Source organism: Channa argus, chromosome 1 (genome assembly GCF_033026475.1).
Source record: "Channa argus isolate prfri chromosome 1, Channa argus male v1.0, whole genome shotgun sequence".
NCBI classification, from domain to species: domain Eukaryota; kingdom Metazoa; phylum Chordata; class Actinopteri; order Anabantiformes; family Channidae; genus Channa; species Channa argus.
In genome coordinates, this window is record NC_090197.1 from 36,713,719 (window position 1) to 36,735,171 (window position 21,453).

General features: G+C 39.3%; 1 protein-coding gene across 39 annotated transcripts in view; it reads right to left on the reverse strand.

The window, feature by feature from the left end:
• The window catches only part of LOC137133411 (ankyrin-3-like), a 114,077-nt gene that overhangs the window by 84,411 nt on the left and 8,213 nt on the right, over positions 1–21,453 (reverse strand). For 12 of the 39 annotated variants that reach the window (XM_067517261.1, XM_067517280.1, XM_067517032.1 and 9 more), the window contains exon 1: positions 1,813–2,229. The exons of 1 other annotated variant lie outside the window; for it this stretch is intronic. In XM_067517261.1, coding sequence (XP_067373362.1) covers positions 1,813–1,938 — 126 coding nt within the window. In that variant the 5' untranslated portion in view covers positions 1,939–2,229. Of the gene's footprint in view, positions 1–1,812; positions 2,243–21,453 lie in introns of those variants that run through there. 26 more of the 39 variants (XM_067517020.1, XM_067517229.1, XM_067517167.1 and 23 more) reach the window with 13 other exon arrangements.

Sequence of the window (21,453 nt, forward strand, 5' to 3'; positions counted from 1 at the left end):
AAACAGAAATGTATGGAGAAAAATGTCTTATTAAGAGCAAGCACATTTCTGCATGTGCAAGCTGGCACAATTATTCCCATTCTCACTGTAGTATTTGTCCTTGTCTTTCCTACTCTTAGCCTGTGACCGGAACCTCCTTTTATCATTTTTATGTGTCTATGGCTCTGACACTTCTCAGTCAGTCCTCCCATATATTGTAAAGGCACAGTGAGAGTTGGAAGGCCACCAACAGGAGTAAACAGCAAGCAAGCAAGGGTAGCCAAGAAACAAACCACAGGAGCGAAGACAAGAGAGTGTGCTGAGAGATACAACTACTGTGCACTTGTATAGGGGGAGAGTGACAGCAACAGTCTAAAGCTCAGACTTCCTCAAATAAACAACAGCCTATAAATTAATTTTATTGTTTCACTTTTGTGTTACGGCATATCTTTCAAAGGTAGCAGCATGAGCCAGACAGCAGCTTAAAGAAATCCGGACAAAAGTGAGCGGACAAAAGACACACACACAAAAAATAAATAAATAAATAAATAAAACGCAGAAAAAGACAGAAAGAGAGAGTCAAGAATGAGGGACAGAAGAACACTGTAGATACTGTAGTTGTGAGGAGAGAGAAAAGGATGCAGGACAGGCTAAGATGGAAGGAGAAAGCTTATTATTAACGTGCACAATCTGATCAATACAACCCTCGTCTCTCCTATCCACACCATCTCTGTCTCCTGTTTGTTTCTATGAACCATGAAGCTTCCTAAAGACTATAGAACCTCCCATACATCTCAGACACGTTTCACACATACAAACACAGGAAAAGGGTATGTTTTAAGATAAATAACACAGCAGACACTAGAGGATTTTGTTTGGTGTAGCTAATATTAAACCACCCTATCTTGCTCTCTTGTTTATGCTAAGGTCAAATAACATTGCCAACAGCATAATTCTAAACCAGGCGCCCATGGGCACAAAGTACAGTAAATGACAGCATTATTGATAGATCTCTCATGGTCAAATCTTACCACACTCAATATACAGAATGCACTGAATGCTCTCTGTAAAAAATTGAATATACCGGACTGTAAGGAAGGTCTGCTGTTAAATGGAAACTCTATCAGCAGTAGCTGAGCATAATCTTATTCTTGTTCCTTTTTATGGATGAGTTCTTCCCACTGGCATGTCAAAAGAAAAGACCCACGTGCGTTTTAGGTCCTCGTCCATCATTTGAAAAGCTTTGTCATCAATAAATCAGTTGTGTATGCATTATATATGGCTGTCTGTGTATCCAAGCACACACAAACAGACACACACAAGCAGGAACCCACTTAAAAGCACTCACACACATTTCTAAAACCACATTCCAGTGAAAAGTACTTTTTTTTCTTGCCCTATTGCCGCTTTGTTCCATTTAAAAGATGCGTTGCCATTTTAATAGTGTGTCTACCTAATTTAGAGACAGGCGTCACAAACAAAAAGGTGAAGGTATTTTTTCTTTGAACTTTCATGTGAATAAAGGCACACAAGTATACAAGCTATACTTGTCTATACTTAGAAACAATAACAACAACCATGTAGAGAAAAATGATCATCGCACACAAACACACACACACACCAGGTTAGAGATCATCTTGTCAAAGTCGCTCCGTGTGTCTTGATTTATGGTCAAATTCAAATATGTATATGTGTGAACATGGATCAAAGCAACCTCCAAGTGCAGCTGAGCTGGGTAGTCAAACTCAGCTGTAGAGATGCATGCATAAAAAGAGTCCGGGTCCACGATGCTAGCAGAGAAGATGAAGCCACCAGCCAGCCCGTGTCTGTTACCTTTCTCTTTTGTTCCCGGGATGTTGTTCTCCTGCTCTTCCTCCGCTTCTCCTTCTCGTCCTCTATTATTGCATTCACATCCACTTCCCCCCGATTCTTCTTCAATTGAGAGGCCGCGTGAGCCATGATAGGTAATAAAAAAATGAAGCACCACACACTACACACGCATGCCTCACCTGAAATCCCAGAGAAGTTCAAGGGCTGTAACTGACAAGATGAGGATCTCAGAAGGAAAAATCGGGGTAGAAAAGGAAAGGGGGGGAAAGGGAAGAAAAATGCCCTCCTTGAAAAGGAGAATGGAGAAGAGTAGGATTTCTTTTATGTATGTATGTATATCCTGTGTGTCCTTTCTTTTGGTTGTTGCTCTTGTCTGGTCTGCTCTCTTTCTCTTTTTTTTAAGTGATGGGAGAGAAGAGGCAGCAGGTTCTCCTCATCTCCTCTTCCTCCTCACGTGTCATTCGCTGGCAGTGTAAGAGGAGGGCATCCAGGAAAGGTGAGGACAAACCGGATGGAGAGAAAAGAGACACTAGCACCACCAGCACAGAAGTGGAGGGGGGGAGAGAGAAAGAGAGAGGGACAGAGCAGGAGAGAGAGAGCAAAAAAGAGAATGGAGGTGGAGGGAGGGTGCAAGGGGAATCGTTACCCTGGCAACCACGCTCTGTTTTAGTCTCTTATACGCTTCTCGTCCTCTCTTACTTTTTCTCTCATGTCTTGCACCTAGATCTGCACCTCACCTGGTGCTCCACAATGCAGATGCATACGGATTGTGTGTGTGTCTATGTGTGTGCATATGTTTGTGTGTAAAGAAAAAATGTGTGTTAAAAGGAAATGGTGGCAGGGAGCAACAACAGCGATAGCAAGTATTTGAAAGGACTCAGGTAAAGACACACATATCACACACACAGAGAAGAGGAACTATAGCCATAACGATTCAGTATTCTCAATTTATTTGTATCAACTTTGACAATGTGCTTAACATATTCACATGCTCATACTTGAATATGAATAAATCAATACCTCAATAAATAGCAGACTAAGCTAAAACCCAATCACAGAAATATAAATGAACGAGGAAGAAATTATATAAGGAATCCATTGTTGACCAATATGACTGTCTGTTTCCTGATTTTCTGAATTACCAGTCCTGTGTTTCTCTAAACTCTGTGTGGTCATCCCGCCATATGGGTTCATTGACATCAGCATGAAGAGGTCAAACAGGACCAGGGGAGCTATTGTTTCATCTAATCACTTGGGTCTTTGTTAAAAATAGAGAGACAGAGGAGGAGGAGGAGGAGAAGGAGGAGGGAGAGACAGGATAAAAAGATATACACACATACAGAGTCAGGGAGACAACAAAAGATCCCATTGGATTTCCTGTGACTGAGTAAGAGAATAAAGAAATACAGCCGACAGGTGGAAAAAAGAACCAGACGTCTTATTTAGGACGTCCTTTAAGATCGGTCGTGCCCACATCAGGCATGGCAGCGTGAAGACAGACGGAGCATGCAGTAGCCATCTTTGTGTTTCTCGCCTATAGCAATAACGTTTGTGAATCCTGTCGATAGCAAGAGGCTGCCTCATTGCCCGTCTGCCTTTGACAAATCTACTTTATTTGTTCATGGCTCTAACTGTACACATGGAGTAAATGGCAGCCATATGGAGAAAAGATGATCTCGAAAAAGCAGATAATAGGGTACTGCTGTTAAAGAAAGATGAACCCCCCCACCCCCAAGGGACAGACGACAGGTTTAGTTGGTGGACACCAGCACTGTAATGATATGAGTGTGAAATTCCCTTTTCTGTCCTTTAAATCTATTCATGCTCTGTGTTTTATTTTTCTTTCTTTTGAACCCCAAACACAAGCCACCAGCATAAGGGGGGATGAAGCTGATTTACGGCCCCCATCATGCATCAGGGGTGTCAAATTATGCCAAATTATCATGCGGTTGCTAGGCGAGGGCCAATAGAGTGGCTTTGAGAAGGACAGGATGGATGGATAGAGAGTGTGGAGAGGTACGAAGAGGGATTGGGAAGGCAGGGAGCAGGGGGGTTGGTATATGGGAGCAAATATGGATGCACACAGAAGAGGGGGCATGTGTGCATATGCTTAACAAACTCCTATCTAAAAAAGGAACGAAAAACCAATTTGCAAAAGGGAACCATGATCGAACAAGTAGAAATTTTTAATCTAGAAACATTTTTTGTCATCTGGTCATAAATGTTGAGAAGAAGCAGTAAAATATTTGCAAATATTTAAATTTAGTAGCCGCCATTGCAAATGCCTTTTAAAACTTCCATTGATTAAACTCCCTTTACAGCCAAGCGAAGACTGTAGTCTACACTCGTAGTAGAAGACACTGCCAAGCTGTCCTATATTTCAAACACCAGCATTCTTGCAGGGAAAGAGTTGGCTGGTGGCCGGTGAACTCTAGAAGTGGAAAATTATTGGATGTTTTCCAACTTTGTTCTGGCCCTATGCAAAAAACAACCTATGGTAGAATGATTGTGATGGATTAATTGGTAACATATTTTTAATTATTAGATGATTGCATCTACTATCCCAGAAATGTGACATTAATCACCACAATATTGAAAGTAACAGAAATACATAGAAGTGAAAGCACTCTTAATGTTATGAACACTGCTTTAAAGTTTGGAAGTTGAGACAATGACATGAGACACCTAAAGTAAAATACCATGCAAGAATAAAGTTCATAAGTCAATCTAAATGCTCACATGTGCTAAAATCCCCCTGAGAACCTGTTGTTTTGGTCAGTCTTTTCTCTGTTTTGAGTTGCCGGAGTCTGTATATATCACTGCTGCAACTCCCAGGGTGAAACATGATCAATCACAGCATCAATCTCACTGGCCTTTCTGAACTCTGCAGCTACAACAGTGTGTGCAAATACAGCATTTGGAGGTTCACTAGGAGGTTACAGAGTAAGAGTGTGACAGCTATGTCTGATCATCTGTTAGGGAATTTCAGGGATATCAATAATCAAGTAGTTTGACAGAAACAGTAGTTTGGCAGAAACGGTTTCTGAATGGTACTGAGAATTGTGACAAGGTTTCATCTAAGTATAGCTGTCCCTTTATTGTTCTGAATATGTTTTGTACAAGTTTCTGTGACAGTAACAAACTGCAGTACATGACCTATCATGTTTAAAATCAGTTTCGAGGTGGTGAAAAAATGGAAAAGGAAAAAGCAGATAAACAATGGATGTGCAATGGTCTGGCCAAGCTCTGTTCATTCTTTGTACTCTGCTGCCCTCTAGTGTTCAACAACATTAACAGTCCAAAATGAAAGCTTAGTACAACACATGAACACTAAGTTACATTAAAGTAAAATCATTGACATTGTCTTCAGAAACAATAACAGCTGTAATTTGACAATTTGATCTAAAAACTTTTTTTAACTGCAAATGTCAACAATGAGAATATGTTTCCCTGGAACTCTTGAAATATGCTACAGCAGGGCAAGATGCGTCTGTGTGATACAGCCACTACACAATCTAAATGACTTGTTTTCTCTTTCTGCAGATGGGAGATGTGGAGACATTTTTGTCTATTTTGAATGAACTGGAAACACCTTAATGATGAAGAAACGAAAGACGCAAGGTGAAATGACAATGGGGTTAAACTGACAGGAAATAGTAGATCCAGCCACACAAGGAATCACTGTATGAGTAAAGTAGGTTGTTCGGTGTAAATGTAGGAAACTACGTATGAAATAAATAACAGGATACAAACAGAAAAATGTGTCTGAAGAGCGTACAAGAAAGAAGCATTGCAATACCATTCAGGACATTTAAGAAAGAAAACATAAATCAGAACAAATTAATCATTAAGTGTCAAATTATACTTGTTTTCCCTGTAGCTCTGCCAAACTTGCAGAATCAGGCAGCGTGTGAACTGTCCGAGGGTGTTTGCAGCTTAGACATTATATTTACAGCTGAAGGCAGAATATTATAGGTTTTTACAGTGAGTGTTTTTTTTTACCCACTTTATTATTTCCCACTCTTGCTCGACTAAACACACAAAGTGAGTCTTATTGACACATAGACCACACAACCACACCATCCCTTGCACCCTCTATTTTTTGTATCCCCTTTCTCCGTCTACTCCATCACCTAAATTATTCTAATTTCTCCCCTCCGGATAAGCAAACTGTACCCTGATGTGTGCTTTAACCCATTTAGCTTCCATAACCTACCTAAATGTGTGTCACGACCAAGCAGTCCCTTCAAATCAGACCAAAATGTCCTTCCAAGGTTTCCCCACTGTGGGGCAGACAGACATTTATAGTGGAGGGGATAGAGACCAACACACAAATACACACAAAGCCAGACAGAGTGTTTGGCTTTAGTGGGGTCTTTAAGGGTTGGCTATCTATAGGAGGGTATTCTTTATGATTTGGTGAGGAAATTGGGTAGAATTTACAGAAGATTTGTCCACATGCAAACATAAGGATAACCGGGAATTTTACACTTATCAAATAATTATGTGGGTCATGTAGAAGCCAGTAAATGAATGAATGTGGTTACAATGCAAATGATTGAAGAAACAAGTCCTAATTTCACTCTCCATCATAGTTTTAAAATGATTAGGATTCATGCTCGGTTAACTGTAGAGCATTTCTGCTGTCCACTGCTGTATGTTCCATGCAATTCACCTCCACCTTCTCTCCACGTCCTCATCGAGGGAAATGGAATTCACACATAGAAAAAAAGCAAAAAATTGCTAGCTTTCTGTTGTTTTTTTTTAAATCACGGGAAGCAGTGTGCATTCAAAGCCCATGAGCAAGGTCTTCAGGTTTCACATGACTCTATAGAGCAACAGTTATCAAACATTAACCAGATTTTCAAGCATTTTAAGATGACTGGAGATCAGGTTTTCCTAAAATGTATTTCATTTTGAAAAACCCAAAAAGGGGTTGAGGAACCTGAAAACAATCTGAAAAAAAAAAAACAGAACGGCTCACCCTTCTGTTGCATCATCTGCTGTAGAACAAACCAAAGTCAATATGAAGAGAAGCAAGAAAACATAATGAATAATCAAATAGGTTTTTCTGACAAATTGTTCTGACAGTATGTTGAGTCTATTGAATTGACTTTAGTGCAATATCCCAATAACAAGAATAAACACAGTTGCCTGTTGATTAAGAATTTCCTGAAATCCACGGGGAGTTAATTTTTTTGGCTGAAACAAGTGGTGGTCTGACTGTGACGGCTGTGCAGCAGGGGAGGTGAACTTTTTTCTGTGCATGACAGAAATGGCAGCGGAAGAATAAACTATTTCACGGTCTGCTGGCAACATTAATGCCTGGCCTTGCACAATCACACCAAGTGTCTTCCTATTCACAGTTGACTTTATATCAGCATATATTGCATAGCAATAAGTAATGTCACCAAAGCAAAATAAAGCTAAATAGCAGGTAAAATGCTGTGGAAAAAAAGCAAGAAGCAGAACTTGTCATCTTGGTGCTGGCAGCTTCTAAACTCTGCAGGGCAATAATTTAAAAATGATTCCATTATATGTATAAGAAAAAAGTCCTATTGGTGTATTTCTGGTAGACCAATAGTCTCTCTGTACTGTACTACTGTATAAAACACATCTCTTCATAGTCAACATCGTGCCTGATTTACAGTCCAAATATGCAAAGTTCAATGTGGGCATTAATAAAACACCAGTTCCGGATGGAAACCATTACAAGTCAGCCTGAGTGGGTTTAATGGAAAACTGTGGTGCTTTTAGCACAATATACTGAATGTAATTAATGGTCAATGGCTATAAGGAGGCGAAGATGGGAAACAATAAAGGGGGAAAAAGTTAGGTGAGTAGACAACCTGTTGATGGCTGAATATGGATGACCCTGTCCCTGACCCTGTCATTCCAGCCAATCACTGATACCTACATGTAAATGTAGCATATAAACCTCTAGGATGTGACTTCTCAGCATAGCGACTGTTTTCTCACAATACTGCAGTCACCAATGAGTATCTGGTGACATTTAAGGAAATTTACACACAAGAAAGCGTCAAGAAGACAAAAGTTACTATGGTTAAAAAAAATATGAATTCTATTGTTGTTGCTACAGTAGCTAATGAAAAATTATTAATGATCCACTTTTCCCTTCATACTTGAATAAATCTATTAAAAAAAAAAACACTGAAAGCCAAAATCCACCAAAAAGTTGTGTGCACTTGCACAATGTCCAATAATGTAATAACATTGCAAATACTTTTTGTTAAAACCTCTAGTATGTTGTCTTCTTTATAAATCCAATGATTTAACGATCCACACAAACTGAACAACACCACAAGAAGTATTGTAAAAGTTTTTCTTTTAATAATGAGACAAAATAACGCAAGCCAAACAAATTTTTAGACTGTTCTTTGTGTTTTTTGCATTTGGAGTCTGATCAAAGACAAGTACTATGCCTTCCTCCCATGCAAAGCAACAGAAGCCACCAGCACCATATGTGAGTGCCCATCAGTGGGTCCACATGCCATATGCCTGAATGTGCTGGTGTAATGCTTTCTCTGTGCCAATCATCTCAATGTCTGCTCAGCAATGGGGGTTTTTATTAGTGCAGTCCTGGGGTGAGGGTGAATGCATTAGTGGATATATACTGTGCATATATGTAGTTTTGCATACTTCAACAAGAAGACGCGAAGGAGTGGATGAAAACCTATGGGTTTGTGCAGACGTAACTTCGGCAGACTCTGTTCCTGGAATTGCAGGAGCTGTATGTTTGTTCAGCCGCGTTACTCTCCCTAAGCTGCTGGGCAGTGAAATATCCTCCCCAGTGTCAAGTTTCCCTGTCATGATGGGATCATGGAGATGTGCCAAGGAGCACAGTGTCTGGGGAGCCTTGCTCACTCTACACGGTCCAACCTCCCCATATCAATGTGTCATCACACACACATATACATACACATATATACATGTATATATACATATACACACAAAGCAACCACCTGTAAAGATCTGCCTGTGTTATTATGAGTACACGCAAAATTACAACATATAAATACATTTATATAATGTACTGTACACTTTTCTCCACAGAGGGGAGATTAATTTGCAACCCGAGCATTCAGATTCATACAACACTTATACGTTTCTGACGACAGAGTGTACCCAGTAATCATTTGTACACCTATTAAAATTATTATAGATACAAGAACGTCTGTGCGTCAAAAGATTGTGTCAGAGTACCAAAGGCTTATTGCCCTGCTGCTGTATAAGCTATTGAACACAACTGTCACTTTTATAATTACATGGCTCTACTAATGATGCAAAACCGGTAAAGTACACACTTTGGGAGTAGTCCCACTGACAGAATTGGATGTTTTATTTCCCACTGCGATGTGTCACCAGGGGCTGTGTTTCTTGGACACATTTCATATTATGATAGGATATTTACATATAGGATGCAGAGATTAATAAAGTCCACCAACTGTAATTAAGTCCAAATTTTCCAGTAGTTAACTCTGGCCTAGAAACAGTAACAGATCAGATGTTCGATCACATGCAGGGTTCATTTTCAGCCACTGGAAAGAAAAGGGTGTGTGTTTGCCATCCAGACAGCCTGTGTTTGTGATAAACTACGCGTAGCTCATTCCATTTCTCGTATTGGTGTTGCCAAAAGGTCAAATGCCGTCTGATATGGCATCTGAAACTAAGAGTACATGGAAATTACGAGTAGACTATACTAAAGTTTAAATTGGATGCAAGTCAGCTAATTGTATTTGCACAGTGAGGGCAGAGCAGCTAACCAAGCATACTGTACATACAAACACCAGCATCTGATCACCTCATCTTCCTTACTCCTTAGCAATGATCACCTTGCAAGCATACTCACTGGATGGTTTGAATCTGTGGCACAGGGTAGGGCAAGATAGAGGTGGTGCAAATGTCAAGTCCTGCCATTATTGATATTACAAAGTTGAAAACTACTACCCCAGACTTGCATCCTATATACCGTAGTAAACGGCATACTGTAGTATATAGTACAACGTCTGATGTGAAATGTATACGTGTATAATTATATAAGTATAAATAAATGTTTAAAAGTCAAAAGTCATCAAAATGTTACAAGAGAGTAACAGGTTACAAAAACTTAAAAACAACCTAAATACATAAATAAAAACTTTCTGGAAGGGTCAAGCAAAGAATATTTTCTGAAATTCAGGTACTACCAATTACAGTTCATCAATACCAGAATCCAATCTGTTTTAAATGCACTAATGCAGTTTTTTTAATGTGGAGCTTAAAAGGATCATTTATCTCAAGGTGGCTTAGAAAACAAAACCAATGTCATTCTGTGAGATAAGACTTATACTGTCAACATCACACAGCGGGTATCATTAGTCTGATCTCTGAAAGCAATAATGTACAGAGACAGAGGAAGAAAAAGGCGAGAGAACTTATCAATACGCTCCCCCATAAGCCACAAAGCTGGGAGATCGTGCCAAGTCTGATAAGCAACATCCAACGCTTCTTTCTCAGTTACTCACCCCACCCCACCCTTCTGTGCTGCTCTGTCTTGACAGCTGGGGCTCCAGTCCCACATCAGTGGAAATTTTCCGGAATGTCACTCCAGTAGACTGTGTGAGTGACTAGATATTGTGGGGAGTAGTGTCGCAAAGGGCATACACAGAAATACACACAATTCTCTCAGCCTATTGTCACTAGTCCCCAGAAGATGGCTGTCATCCCAACTTCAGCACAAAACCTGTCCGTTCATCCATGTAGGTTTTTGTATCAAAACCCCACTACGACTTACTTCTCAACGGCTTCACATTGTGACCTCACCTTCTCATCCTCAGAGTTTAACCTGTCATGGTAGCTCAGCCAGGGGCAAAAATAAAAAGGGGAAGGGTTAAAGTGAAAACAGAAATCCCACCAGGCCAGGGTACTTTATTAATCTATGCTGTATTGGTTAATATAAAATTACACTGGGAATAAAATCAGACTAACCACTTTATATTCTAATCACCTCTAAGGAAAGATGGTGAATTATATCTGTCAAGCTTTATTTACCTACATTTGCTTTGTGTTTTTGATTCACAAAAGCAGTCTCTGCTAATAGCAATACTACCATGCTGGTGTTTAGCAAGTAATGGTACTGCTATAGGGTACGTTTACTTGCTATACTGTTTGTATGTACTGTATGGTCTTTAGTGTTAGCGTTCAAACATTTGATGCTTAGTACTAAACACAGCAAAATGTATTGCATGGTATTGTGCTGTATAGTAATGTATTATGTAAATAGGTATCAAATTGTATTGTGTTGTATTGAGTGAACATATATTGCTGATGCCTTAGTCAGGCCACCCCTCGAGGAAGAGGTTGCAGCCCTCATTGAGATTTATCTGGTTAACACAAAAAGTATAGCTAAGGCTGTTGGGTCTTTATTATTAAAGCACTTGACTATTGGCACGGGACAATTCATCCTGAAGGGGGCATGAATTTTTGTACCAAATTTCAACTGGTGAGATATTTCACTAAAACCACAAAGTCAATCTCACAATAGCACTAGATGAAAAGTCGGTGATGATCAGAATTATTGGGAATCATTCTCTAGGGAACGTAAATGAAAACTAGATTTGATGGTAATCCATTCATTGAGAATGGCTGTGGCAATACAGTTTTATTCGTGGCAAAGTAAATCAGGTATCGCAATAGCATTTAATCTCATTAGTGTCAAGTTGATAACCTAAAAAAATTTGTAGTTGAACTCACCCTTACTTAGATCCACAGTGACTCATCTAACCAGCAGTTAAAGAGGTTAACAGAGTATTGTAATTGGCAAACCTACAGCCCCAGCCTAGCATTAATCACTAAGAATAAGAATGCCTGCAATGTAAGCAGGTTTTCCTATAGAAAAAAAATGTTCAAGTTCACGTGACTGGGCTTTTGAACTCACCCTTTCAGCTCTTCGCATCTTCAGTTAATCCTGACCGTGTCTGACACTGGCCACAAGTGCACCAGATGCAAAAAGCGAAAGCATATCGGAAGGGCATGCACTGACTGAAGACGCTACAGCGAGCAAGTGCATAAAGCTCTGCCCAACCCACTTGACTTACCAGTAGCAGCAGGGGTTACAGGCAGTTAATCAGACACAGTGCTAATCTAGTTAAGAGATCAACAAATGAGCCTCTCAGTCCTGAAAAGGAGGACATAACCCATAGATAATAGACCAGGTCAATGCCTTTGTGTAAGAATACAATGGGAAGGTTAGATGAGGAATATTGATGTCATAATTAACCTAAAGTGTAATATCAGAGATTTTATGTTTTAAAAAGATCAGAGAACTGGATGTGGTCTACAGCTGGTATAACCACCTGTTCTTTTTCATTTGTGTCACAAAAGTGTGCCATTGCAAAGTGTCCGGCTGTGAAGGACTAATAAAGGTAAGTGGCATTGGCTGGCAGCACACATGACAACTCGTGAATGGCTTCAGGATTCTCCACACCTCGTGTGGTCTCCATGGAAACAAGGATGGGAATGTTCAAGCACTCGCGAGCCACGAACACACGACCGTGAGGGAAGAGAGAAACATGCATCCTGCTACTGGCAATTCACAGAATCCAGTCCAGACATTTTCCCGCCTGCTGGTATCCAAGTGTTGTTTACATTCTACAAATTCAAAGTAGGTCATCTCAATGAACACCTGATGCCTCCTGTCTGTCTTGGTTATTGTTTGTGCTTGTGCTTTAAAAAATGAAAAAGAACAAGCCTACAGTTAGACAATAAATTATTCCAGACAAAACAGCACCTAGCATACTTAACTAGTGTAGCACTGTGTTCCCATTTAAATGTTTTAGGCAGCCGAAATTCATTTTACAAGAATGGTTTGTATTATTGCTAGTCTAGGTACATTTTAGCTGAGAAAATAAAACACATTTCTTCAGTTCTGAAACAGGACACAGTGCGGTGATGACTCTGTCCTTATACAGTAATGTTTACACTGTGGAGCCATACATGAAATGTCAAGCTTCCACTGATCTAAACACTGTTGGAAGCAAACTAGTTGTTGAAGAAAATGGCTTTTGCTGTAAAGAAAATGCAAGCAGTGACATAAATGCAACAAGCACAGGAACAGTACCTGCCCATGGTTTACAACATTAAATTAAACTGCAGCTTTTAAGAACAAAGAACTGGACATTTGGATAATTTATTTTTATGCCACATATTACTTTAATTCTAACATAATTAAAGAATAATGTGTAAAGAATAATTCTAATTATTCCATTTCAATTATTGTTTCACGTGGCCATATGCGGTTTTGGTTGCAGAGATGAGCACTCATGAATGATTTGTAAGGGAACAGATGATAAAATATCAGGGGCAGACCCAGACAGAGGAGGTGAGGAAATGAGAGAGAGAGAGAGCACCATCTTCTCCATCTAACCGGTATCTCTGCTAATGTTATGGGCTGCACCAATGCAACAGTCAAACTGCAAAATTGCACAACTGGACAGACATTTTCTGCATCTTAAATCTAAAGCAACAAACACATACATACACACACTCTGGGGGCCTTGTTAAAGTGTGGTTGCAGGCAGGTTCCAGATGCCACAAGCTGAGCTAAGTGGCTGCTGGCTGTTCCAAAAGGAGGAAGTAGGGATAGCACTTGACACAATACACATTCCCACTGCAGCTTTGTCAGGCACAAACAGGCACATACAGTATGCACATAATGTAGAGTAGTGATGCCCAGACACAGAGACAAGAACATTTCAACAGTGATCTGTTTCTCATTCTGTCTGCAACCTCTTACTCTCACCTCATGTTTTACCTCTCTGTCCCTGGCAGCCCAGGGATCTGGCAGGGAATGATGGAGCTTTGATGTTGAGACAATGTGTCTGTGTGTGAGCTTCTAGGCTTCTTAGTGAAAAATTCTACCCTCCTTCAGGTTTTTGCAGTTCCTTCTCATCACTCTGAGGCAGCAGGGAGAAAACAAGCAGGCTGACAGTGAGGCAAGAAACTGAAGAGTGAAGATAAAATAGTGAGAGAAAAAGAGAGAGGGGTCCAGAGGGAGGCAGTGAGTGTAAGAAGAAAAGAGGGTCAGACAGTGGATAATGTTTTATTGTGCTGAACCAGAGAGTGTTAACGCCCTAAAGTGTAAGGTTCTGTTTTGCTTTGAGAGGTAGATGAACATAGATGGATAGTGCGGTGTCATGAAAGAATGTTTTGCTCTTCAAAGAAAATAGCATGAACTTCTACTATACTTAATCAAATAAACATTGCAAGAACATCCCGTTGTTTGGGCCTTGGAGCCACATCCAGTCATTGTAATTCTTGTTTTTTTCTCGTGCAGATTAATTAAAGCCTACACAGTGGTTCAAATGACAAGTAGAAAAAGGAGGCAAGCATTCTTTGCCAATCTATTGCATTACATTTCCTGTCAAACTGCTGTTGGGTTTGGCTTCTTCACTTACCAGCTGTATGATTCTTCTTTCTGCATTTCACACACGCACACACAGACACACAGACACACAGACACACACACACAAACACACACACACACACACACACACACACACACACTAATCATTTCTCTTAGAAATGTGAAAGTTCTTTAGTGCCTTTTTGAATGGTACACTGTAATACAGATTATCAGCATCTTGACAGCTCCAATTAGCACGTATTGTAGAAGGAATAATAAGGTAAAGCCCCACTGTGGAATGTGGATCATGCCTCCCCTACAATCTCTTCCCCCACAACACTGGAGAAAATCCCTTCAGAGTTTCACATGAAAGTTCAGAAAAATAATCTAAGTAAAAAATTATATGCAAATTTCTACTAAGAGAGCCAACAAAATAAGCGACTCTTTGTCTTGGCCTTAAATGCCCCTGGCAGTTTTTGTTTTCCTTGTTTGCCTTATCCTTTTGACTTATCAGATCCAATCAGTTACACTGAGTAAAACCAAGTTAGTCACTGATTGCAAAAATGTAGCAGAGGTCACGTTAACTTTATTTGCCCCTCTCTCCCACACATCTCTTCAGCCACATCTCTTCGGCACATTACCCAGTCACAGTCTTATGTAGGGTCAATACTAATGCTTTCTTTATCTTATTCTGGGTGTGACTCTGCTAGGAAAGCAGACAATTATCTTCCAGTTTCTGTTAGAAAAAAAAAAATCCTCTGAAATCTATCGCAAACTTTAGAGCACATGAAGCTTTGTGCAGAGCTAATATTACAATGATGCTAATTAGAAAACTATATGTGTATTTTTCATGTTTGATTAAGCAGAAACCTCCAGCAATGCCGCTTTGCGGCAGATACAGTAGTAGTTTGAAGCATCTTTCTGCACCTTTCTGACCATGCGTCTTTTGGTACAGTATCTAATACATTTTTTGCCATCTGGATAAACAGAGCTGAGCAGGGGAAAATCTGTAGGCTCTTCATTTGGTGAATTCTTTAGCTGCAGTGCTTATTCTATTTACGTATTACGTTCTACAAACCCAAGAAGAAAGAGCAGTGTGCAGCCGAACGTGGCCAGGGAAAAGAGGGCAACATGTTGTAGAATGTTGAATGTTTTAGCAGCAGAATTACACTAGTGAATATTACATCACGTCATGTCATATTCTGACAGAGTGGTCTGTAAAAGTGGGACAGATTATAGGACTTTGGTTTACAATTTGTGACACAGACTGTCTTTTGTCACTGAAGTGCTGAAGTACAATCTATGGCCACCAAATATTGTTTTATTGCAAGTTGCTACTATCTGGCTGGCAACACCACAAGGAATTCAACTAAATCACACCAAATTTTTCTGCTTAAATAATATCTTTAGTTACTGTGTGCACAAAACTGCATGCAATTTCAACCTACATCATCCACTTATTTCTCCTCCCGATTAAAGTATTAAAGTATTGCAAGACCAAATTGAACTAAAATTTTATTGTATTTATTTGTGAAAATTATATATAATATTATAATATTAAAATTAAAGTTGTAAGAAGAATATATATCAGAAGAAGAATATATTCATCAAAATATGCAGGTGCATCCATTCTGCATTTAATTAAATCAAGAAACATTTGTTTCAAATGTAATAACAATAAATCATGGTTACTTATGTTAACTGATTCACTTTTGTTCTTTGTTCTACTATAACTTGTTCAAAACAAATTATGTCATCGTGTGTGCTTGAAGGAAGCAGTGCTTGACATCATGATTAACTTTCACCACTTTGTGTGTACTCTACTTGTAAATAGTCACTAGAACAGAATGAATATTAGTGATAGAGAGATTAATATCTTTATTGATGAAGCTTTTTTGACAAACAGAGACAAACTGTGTTGGTTTTGCTGTATAATTTAAAAAGCAATCTTGTGAAGCACTTACGTGTGTGCACTTAAGCCACAGCTCAAGAGGTCTGCGGCTTAAGTGCACAATTCTGGATTACATGTTACAATTGCATTTTGACACTATTGTCTGCAGTGAAAGCAGATTTATTATCTTTTACTATCTTACTCTGGATTGCCCCTTAGAATATTGGAATTCCTTTCTCCGTCTTCATCTATGTGCCTTTTTACATGTCGGTTTGACAAAAACATAAAAACAAAGTTACAGAAACCCTGACAAAATTTCCAGTCACAGCCACACGAGACATAGGCTTTTTCAGGAGCAATCAATCTTTCCCTGTCTTGGTCAGGGATGAAGATGTCACCATTGTTTAATGACAGTGAGGAAGAAAATGGCTTCTCTTTGTTCCTATACAACTCCATTTCTGTCTGTAGAGATGTACAAAAATGTACTGTGCTGACACGACTACATCACTCAGTAAATTTCCCTTTTTTTGTGCTGATCTTGCCTTCCCACTCGCTTTTACATAACACTCTCCTCTGTGACTATTTAGGAGAGCAGTGATTTTTAGATTGGCGTTTTATGTTTGATGTTCAGGTACATGTGCTGTAATATAGTCACCAAAAGCTCTGTATTTACACATTGATTATTACCCAGCTCTAACCCTAACCCAACTCTATTTCATTGTTATTTGTTGATATTTGAAAGATATATTATATTTGTTAGTTCTGTTGTTCACGCAGGGAACTATTGGGCAATGTAAACTATTTTCCCCAGCACACTTTAGTTTGACTTCAGTTGTGCTGTGTAATTGATGATGGATGAAGCAATCATAAAGACCCCTCAGCTGGTAAATTACAAGTGGGCTTATAATGGGGAAAGTAGGCCATTTAGGATGAGCTACCCCTGTGAAAGCATGCTAGTCCATGCTGGACTAGACAGCAAGGAAATCTCAGCAGTGATTTATTCATAACACAAGTGGGTGAAGACTCTGCCTTCATCTGGCATCCCTGCATCCTCAGCTCCTTGTTTCCCCAGCTGCCCAGCTGCGTACCATCATCCTCACATCTTCTGTTCTGCTGTATCTTATACTGCCCACATGTTCCCTTATCTACCCAGATCTCCTAACTACTCATATTAATTACATTAATAAAAAAGAGTTTCACACCCTTTCCATATACAGAATGTTTATGCAGAGACACTGGTGGGAGTCAATATTATTTTACTATTACCCGCACAATCACAAGAAATCTTGGAATATTTAAATCAACTTATTCAAAAAGTATTTTGAAGTGACAGTATTACATTTATTGCAAATATTTTAAGGAAAACTTCAACATTTTTGGAAGTTAATTTACTTTCTTGACTAAGAATTAAAAAAAACTAATTGTGCAGCTTTACCTTCTTCTAATGAACCAGTGATGTGAACAGCTCCAAGTTAGGTAAATAACCCATGGAGAATATTTTTATTAGAAATAATAGAAAAACTGATGCACAGTGTAGCTTTAAATTCCCTCAATACTACTTTCAAATTAATTCTATAATAAACCTGCTGCATAATATTTGGTATGACACACATACATACACACAGGCCCAGGGGGTATCTCATTAGCAGACTCACACCCTCACAGCTGTAGGTTGTCACATTGTGTGTCTACTGTCACTGACCACAGGGCAGGAAAAACCCTGTGACTGTTAAAAGAAACCAACCCACACACCAGCCTTCCGCAGAATATTCCATGCACAATGTGCATGCAAAACTAAAGCCACACAAAATATACTGTATATACTGTGAAAATCACCATGCTTTCCCTGAACAGTTCCCACATGCCTCATTGAAGGCAATGCTACTTTCATACACCAGCTTAAAGCAAGTCCAGTAAACACATCTAAGGCACAGTGTACAATAGCAACTGTGGTTAGAAGGCAAAGAGCAAAACGATCAGATTAAAAGACTTTTAAATGGATGGCTGCTTCAGACAACAGTCTATATTTTAACACAGATACGGCGCTTTTAAAAAACATAATTCTTCAGAGTTAGATCCGAGAATGCCTGTGTCAGACATTGTAGTGCAGACATAGAAAACAGAGGTTTTCAAAAATGCTGACATGATTGTCATTCTTCAAAGACATATTTGAGCACTTCCAAAAACAGCTGAAAATAAGCTTCATATCAAACTATCCTTGACAGTGACACAAAGTTACACAGCATTTTCATTTTATGGGACTTTGCATCAGTTTTCTTTGTACAATGGACATTGTAGAAGGAGGTCCGTAGCTGTACAGCAATAACATCATGGGATATGTTCCTGAGCGAAGCAAGTGTTTTGGAAAAATGACAGAGCACATAACACCACTGCGGACTCCTCGTTAAAGTCAGTGATGTGGGGTATGGATGGTGGTTTGAAGGGAGGAGTGGCTGGGGAATGATGTACACAAGAAGTTATATTAACATGTAAAAAGACAAACTATCTGACTATTAATAATCAAATTTATAATCAGCATTAGAAAAAGTAGCACATACAAATTCCTTGAGCAAAACAAGGGCCATATAAAAAGCAAGCAGACAGGCACCTTTAGGTCCATCTACATGGAGCATAAGATATTATCAAATCAAAACCACACTGGCCTGTCTGCAACAGAAATTGAGATATCAATATCAATATCAATATCAAGCCAATTCTATTTATCTGGCTCCTTCGCTCTATGGCCTTAAGAGGAAAGGAGTGAGAAAACAAAAAGCGTAACACAAGAGATGAGATGAATGTTATTTTCCTACACTGAACTCTGACAGCTTTACTGCACTGTAGCAAGGAGATGATGTCTTTAGGTACATTACGCTGTTATGGAGAAAACTGTATCATCACTGAGGGACCCTTGGGATATGGATCTCATTTATGCCTGTTGGGGTTTATTTTAAATGCACATGTGAGCAATCGGTTGCGTGCATTCTCATCCACTTCTCCATCAGCTGCTCTCCTCCCACATTTTCCTTTATTTGACATCCTGTGGTTCCACCTGTCATGATTCTATTGAAGATTTGATTTTCCCAGTCTTCTCAAATGTATCATCCATAATCATGCCTCCGTGTACTTATACAATTATTCAAATCCTCTTCCCAAATGTTACTGTACAATTTGACACAGGTCATGTTGCTTTAGAGCTAAACTGATATCTAAAAACCCTTTAACCTCACTACATCCTTGCAACTCTTCTTAGTGCTGTTTGTAAAAAAAACATGCTTATGGCTGGATGGAAATCCAATTGTCTGTACTAAATGATATGCACACAACAGTGCTAGTAGCATTTGTTACCCAATATTTGACTGATACCCAAAATGGATAACTTGTCACAGCAGCAGCACAGGTATTTAAAAAAGAGGTCCAGAACAAAGGCCCATATCTGGGACATCAGATGCTTTCAAGTGACTACTTTTACCTGACTGGGATCTCAATATTAATTTTAAATATCTGATCATGTTTAAACAAACATGTCTTCTACAATATGGCTTTTGTTTGGGTTAGGAAAGAACATAATCTTGGTCTGATATCAGAAAAAGTCAAATAGTGTGCTCAGAGACAGGAAGCATTTATTTTACAAACATGAAAGGCAACTAAAACCACAAACTTTGCTTAATTAAACTGCTTTTGACTCATGAAGTGAAACACAGTGTCCCAAGAGAAAGCACTGCACTTTCTATACCTACTGTACCATCCGATGGTCCATACAACCTCCATTTGCATACAGTAAAGCCGGTGCACTTTCATACAGTCAAAATTTAAATGGGAAAGATCAAGCTTATAAAGATTTTTTTTTTAAGATCCAACATGACCAAAATCTCAAAACTAACACTAGACCATAAAAACCATAAATGAATGACACTGAAAATTGATTGCTCCAGGATGTCTCCCTCACCTGGTTTTCCGGCAACATGAAAATCTCCAATAATGCTAGTGCTAAAGTGGCAGTCTGTTCTGCATTATCAAAACACTCTTCCACATTTCAAAACATAGCCCCAGGTTTACAGCTATCAGTCAGTAAGCTTGAATTTCAGAGGAAGCCAGTTCCTCCTGTTAAGTGCACCTTTAAGCTGAGATCCAGCAAAAGCATCTTAATGTTTCTTCAGAGAGAGACTGCAGCAATCTCCTGTGCCTGGGATTACATAGTTCACCTTTTATTTACCTATTTTATTCACTAGTCAAACTTTCATTCTTCATCCCATTGATGAAGCAGGGGTGAAAAATCTGGCTTGGCTCCACTGTGGATTCCTGATCTGAATATACATCACTTCAAATAAACAACACCTGATAACCAATGAAATAGTGAGGAAATCAGACCCCGTTTCCCAAACACCAGCTCATTAAAGTATAACAAGTGACTTTAATTAGGCTACAGAAATATTTTTTCTGCAACTGCCACCACTGAGATCCTGTTAGGCCCACTGTTCTGAAATCTGAAACTGAAATCTAGACTGTTTTCACCCACCACAGCTTTCTGTATGCATTTATTCTGAATAAACACAATTGGCCCACACACCAAATATGATAAAACAGGAATTTAAGTCACGTGACAACATCTTTCCCTGCTGCTTTACTGTGGGAATTAGAGTGGGAATAGTGTCATCTTTGTGAAATCTCGCAAAATAGTTTGGATGTTATAATCCTTTCATCACGACACAAGCCTCAACAACTCATACATTCATTTCTGTGGTGCTAATTGCTTGTGACAAGCAATTAACAGCCAGTGCATCTGTGACTCGGTTCATTTAAAGGTGGACTATAAATAAACAAGTGATATTAATCTGTTTGCATATGGTGTTTTTGTCGGTTTTCATATATTTACATAGGCTGCAGTAAATCCACTGATGGTAAATAATGGAGAAATATGTGAAACAATGCTGTGGTCAAGGTACAAAAGCTTTTGTTACACAGTACCGTTCTGTTGCATTTAACAGTTGCCATGGTGACACAGAGCCGGGAGAGCCTAAAGGAGGATCCCAAACTTGATAAAAGGGGTTTCTAAATCTGACAGTGGTACTCTCTATTTGACTCAGTTTCTTTCCAATACTGACTTGTACTGTGGTATGTTTGGACAAAATGGGGGGAAGAGGAGAAGAGGAATGGAAATAGCACAACAGAGCGAGATTTAACGAGCCTTCCGGACTGAGCTGTGGGAAACGGAAGAGGCTGCGGGTCAAGCAGCAGAGACTGCCAACAGAGGAAAATGCCAGTAGAGTGGAAATGAAGGCAGACATTATTGCATTGTATAGTAGATGCCTCAGAGTAACTCCAGTCCAGGTCACTTATCAGACCAGAA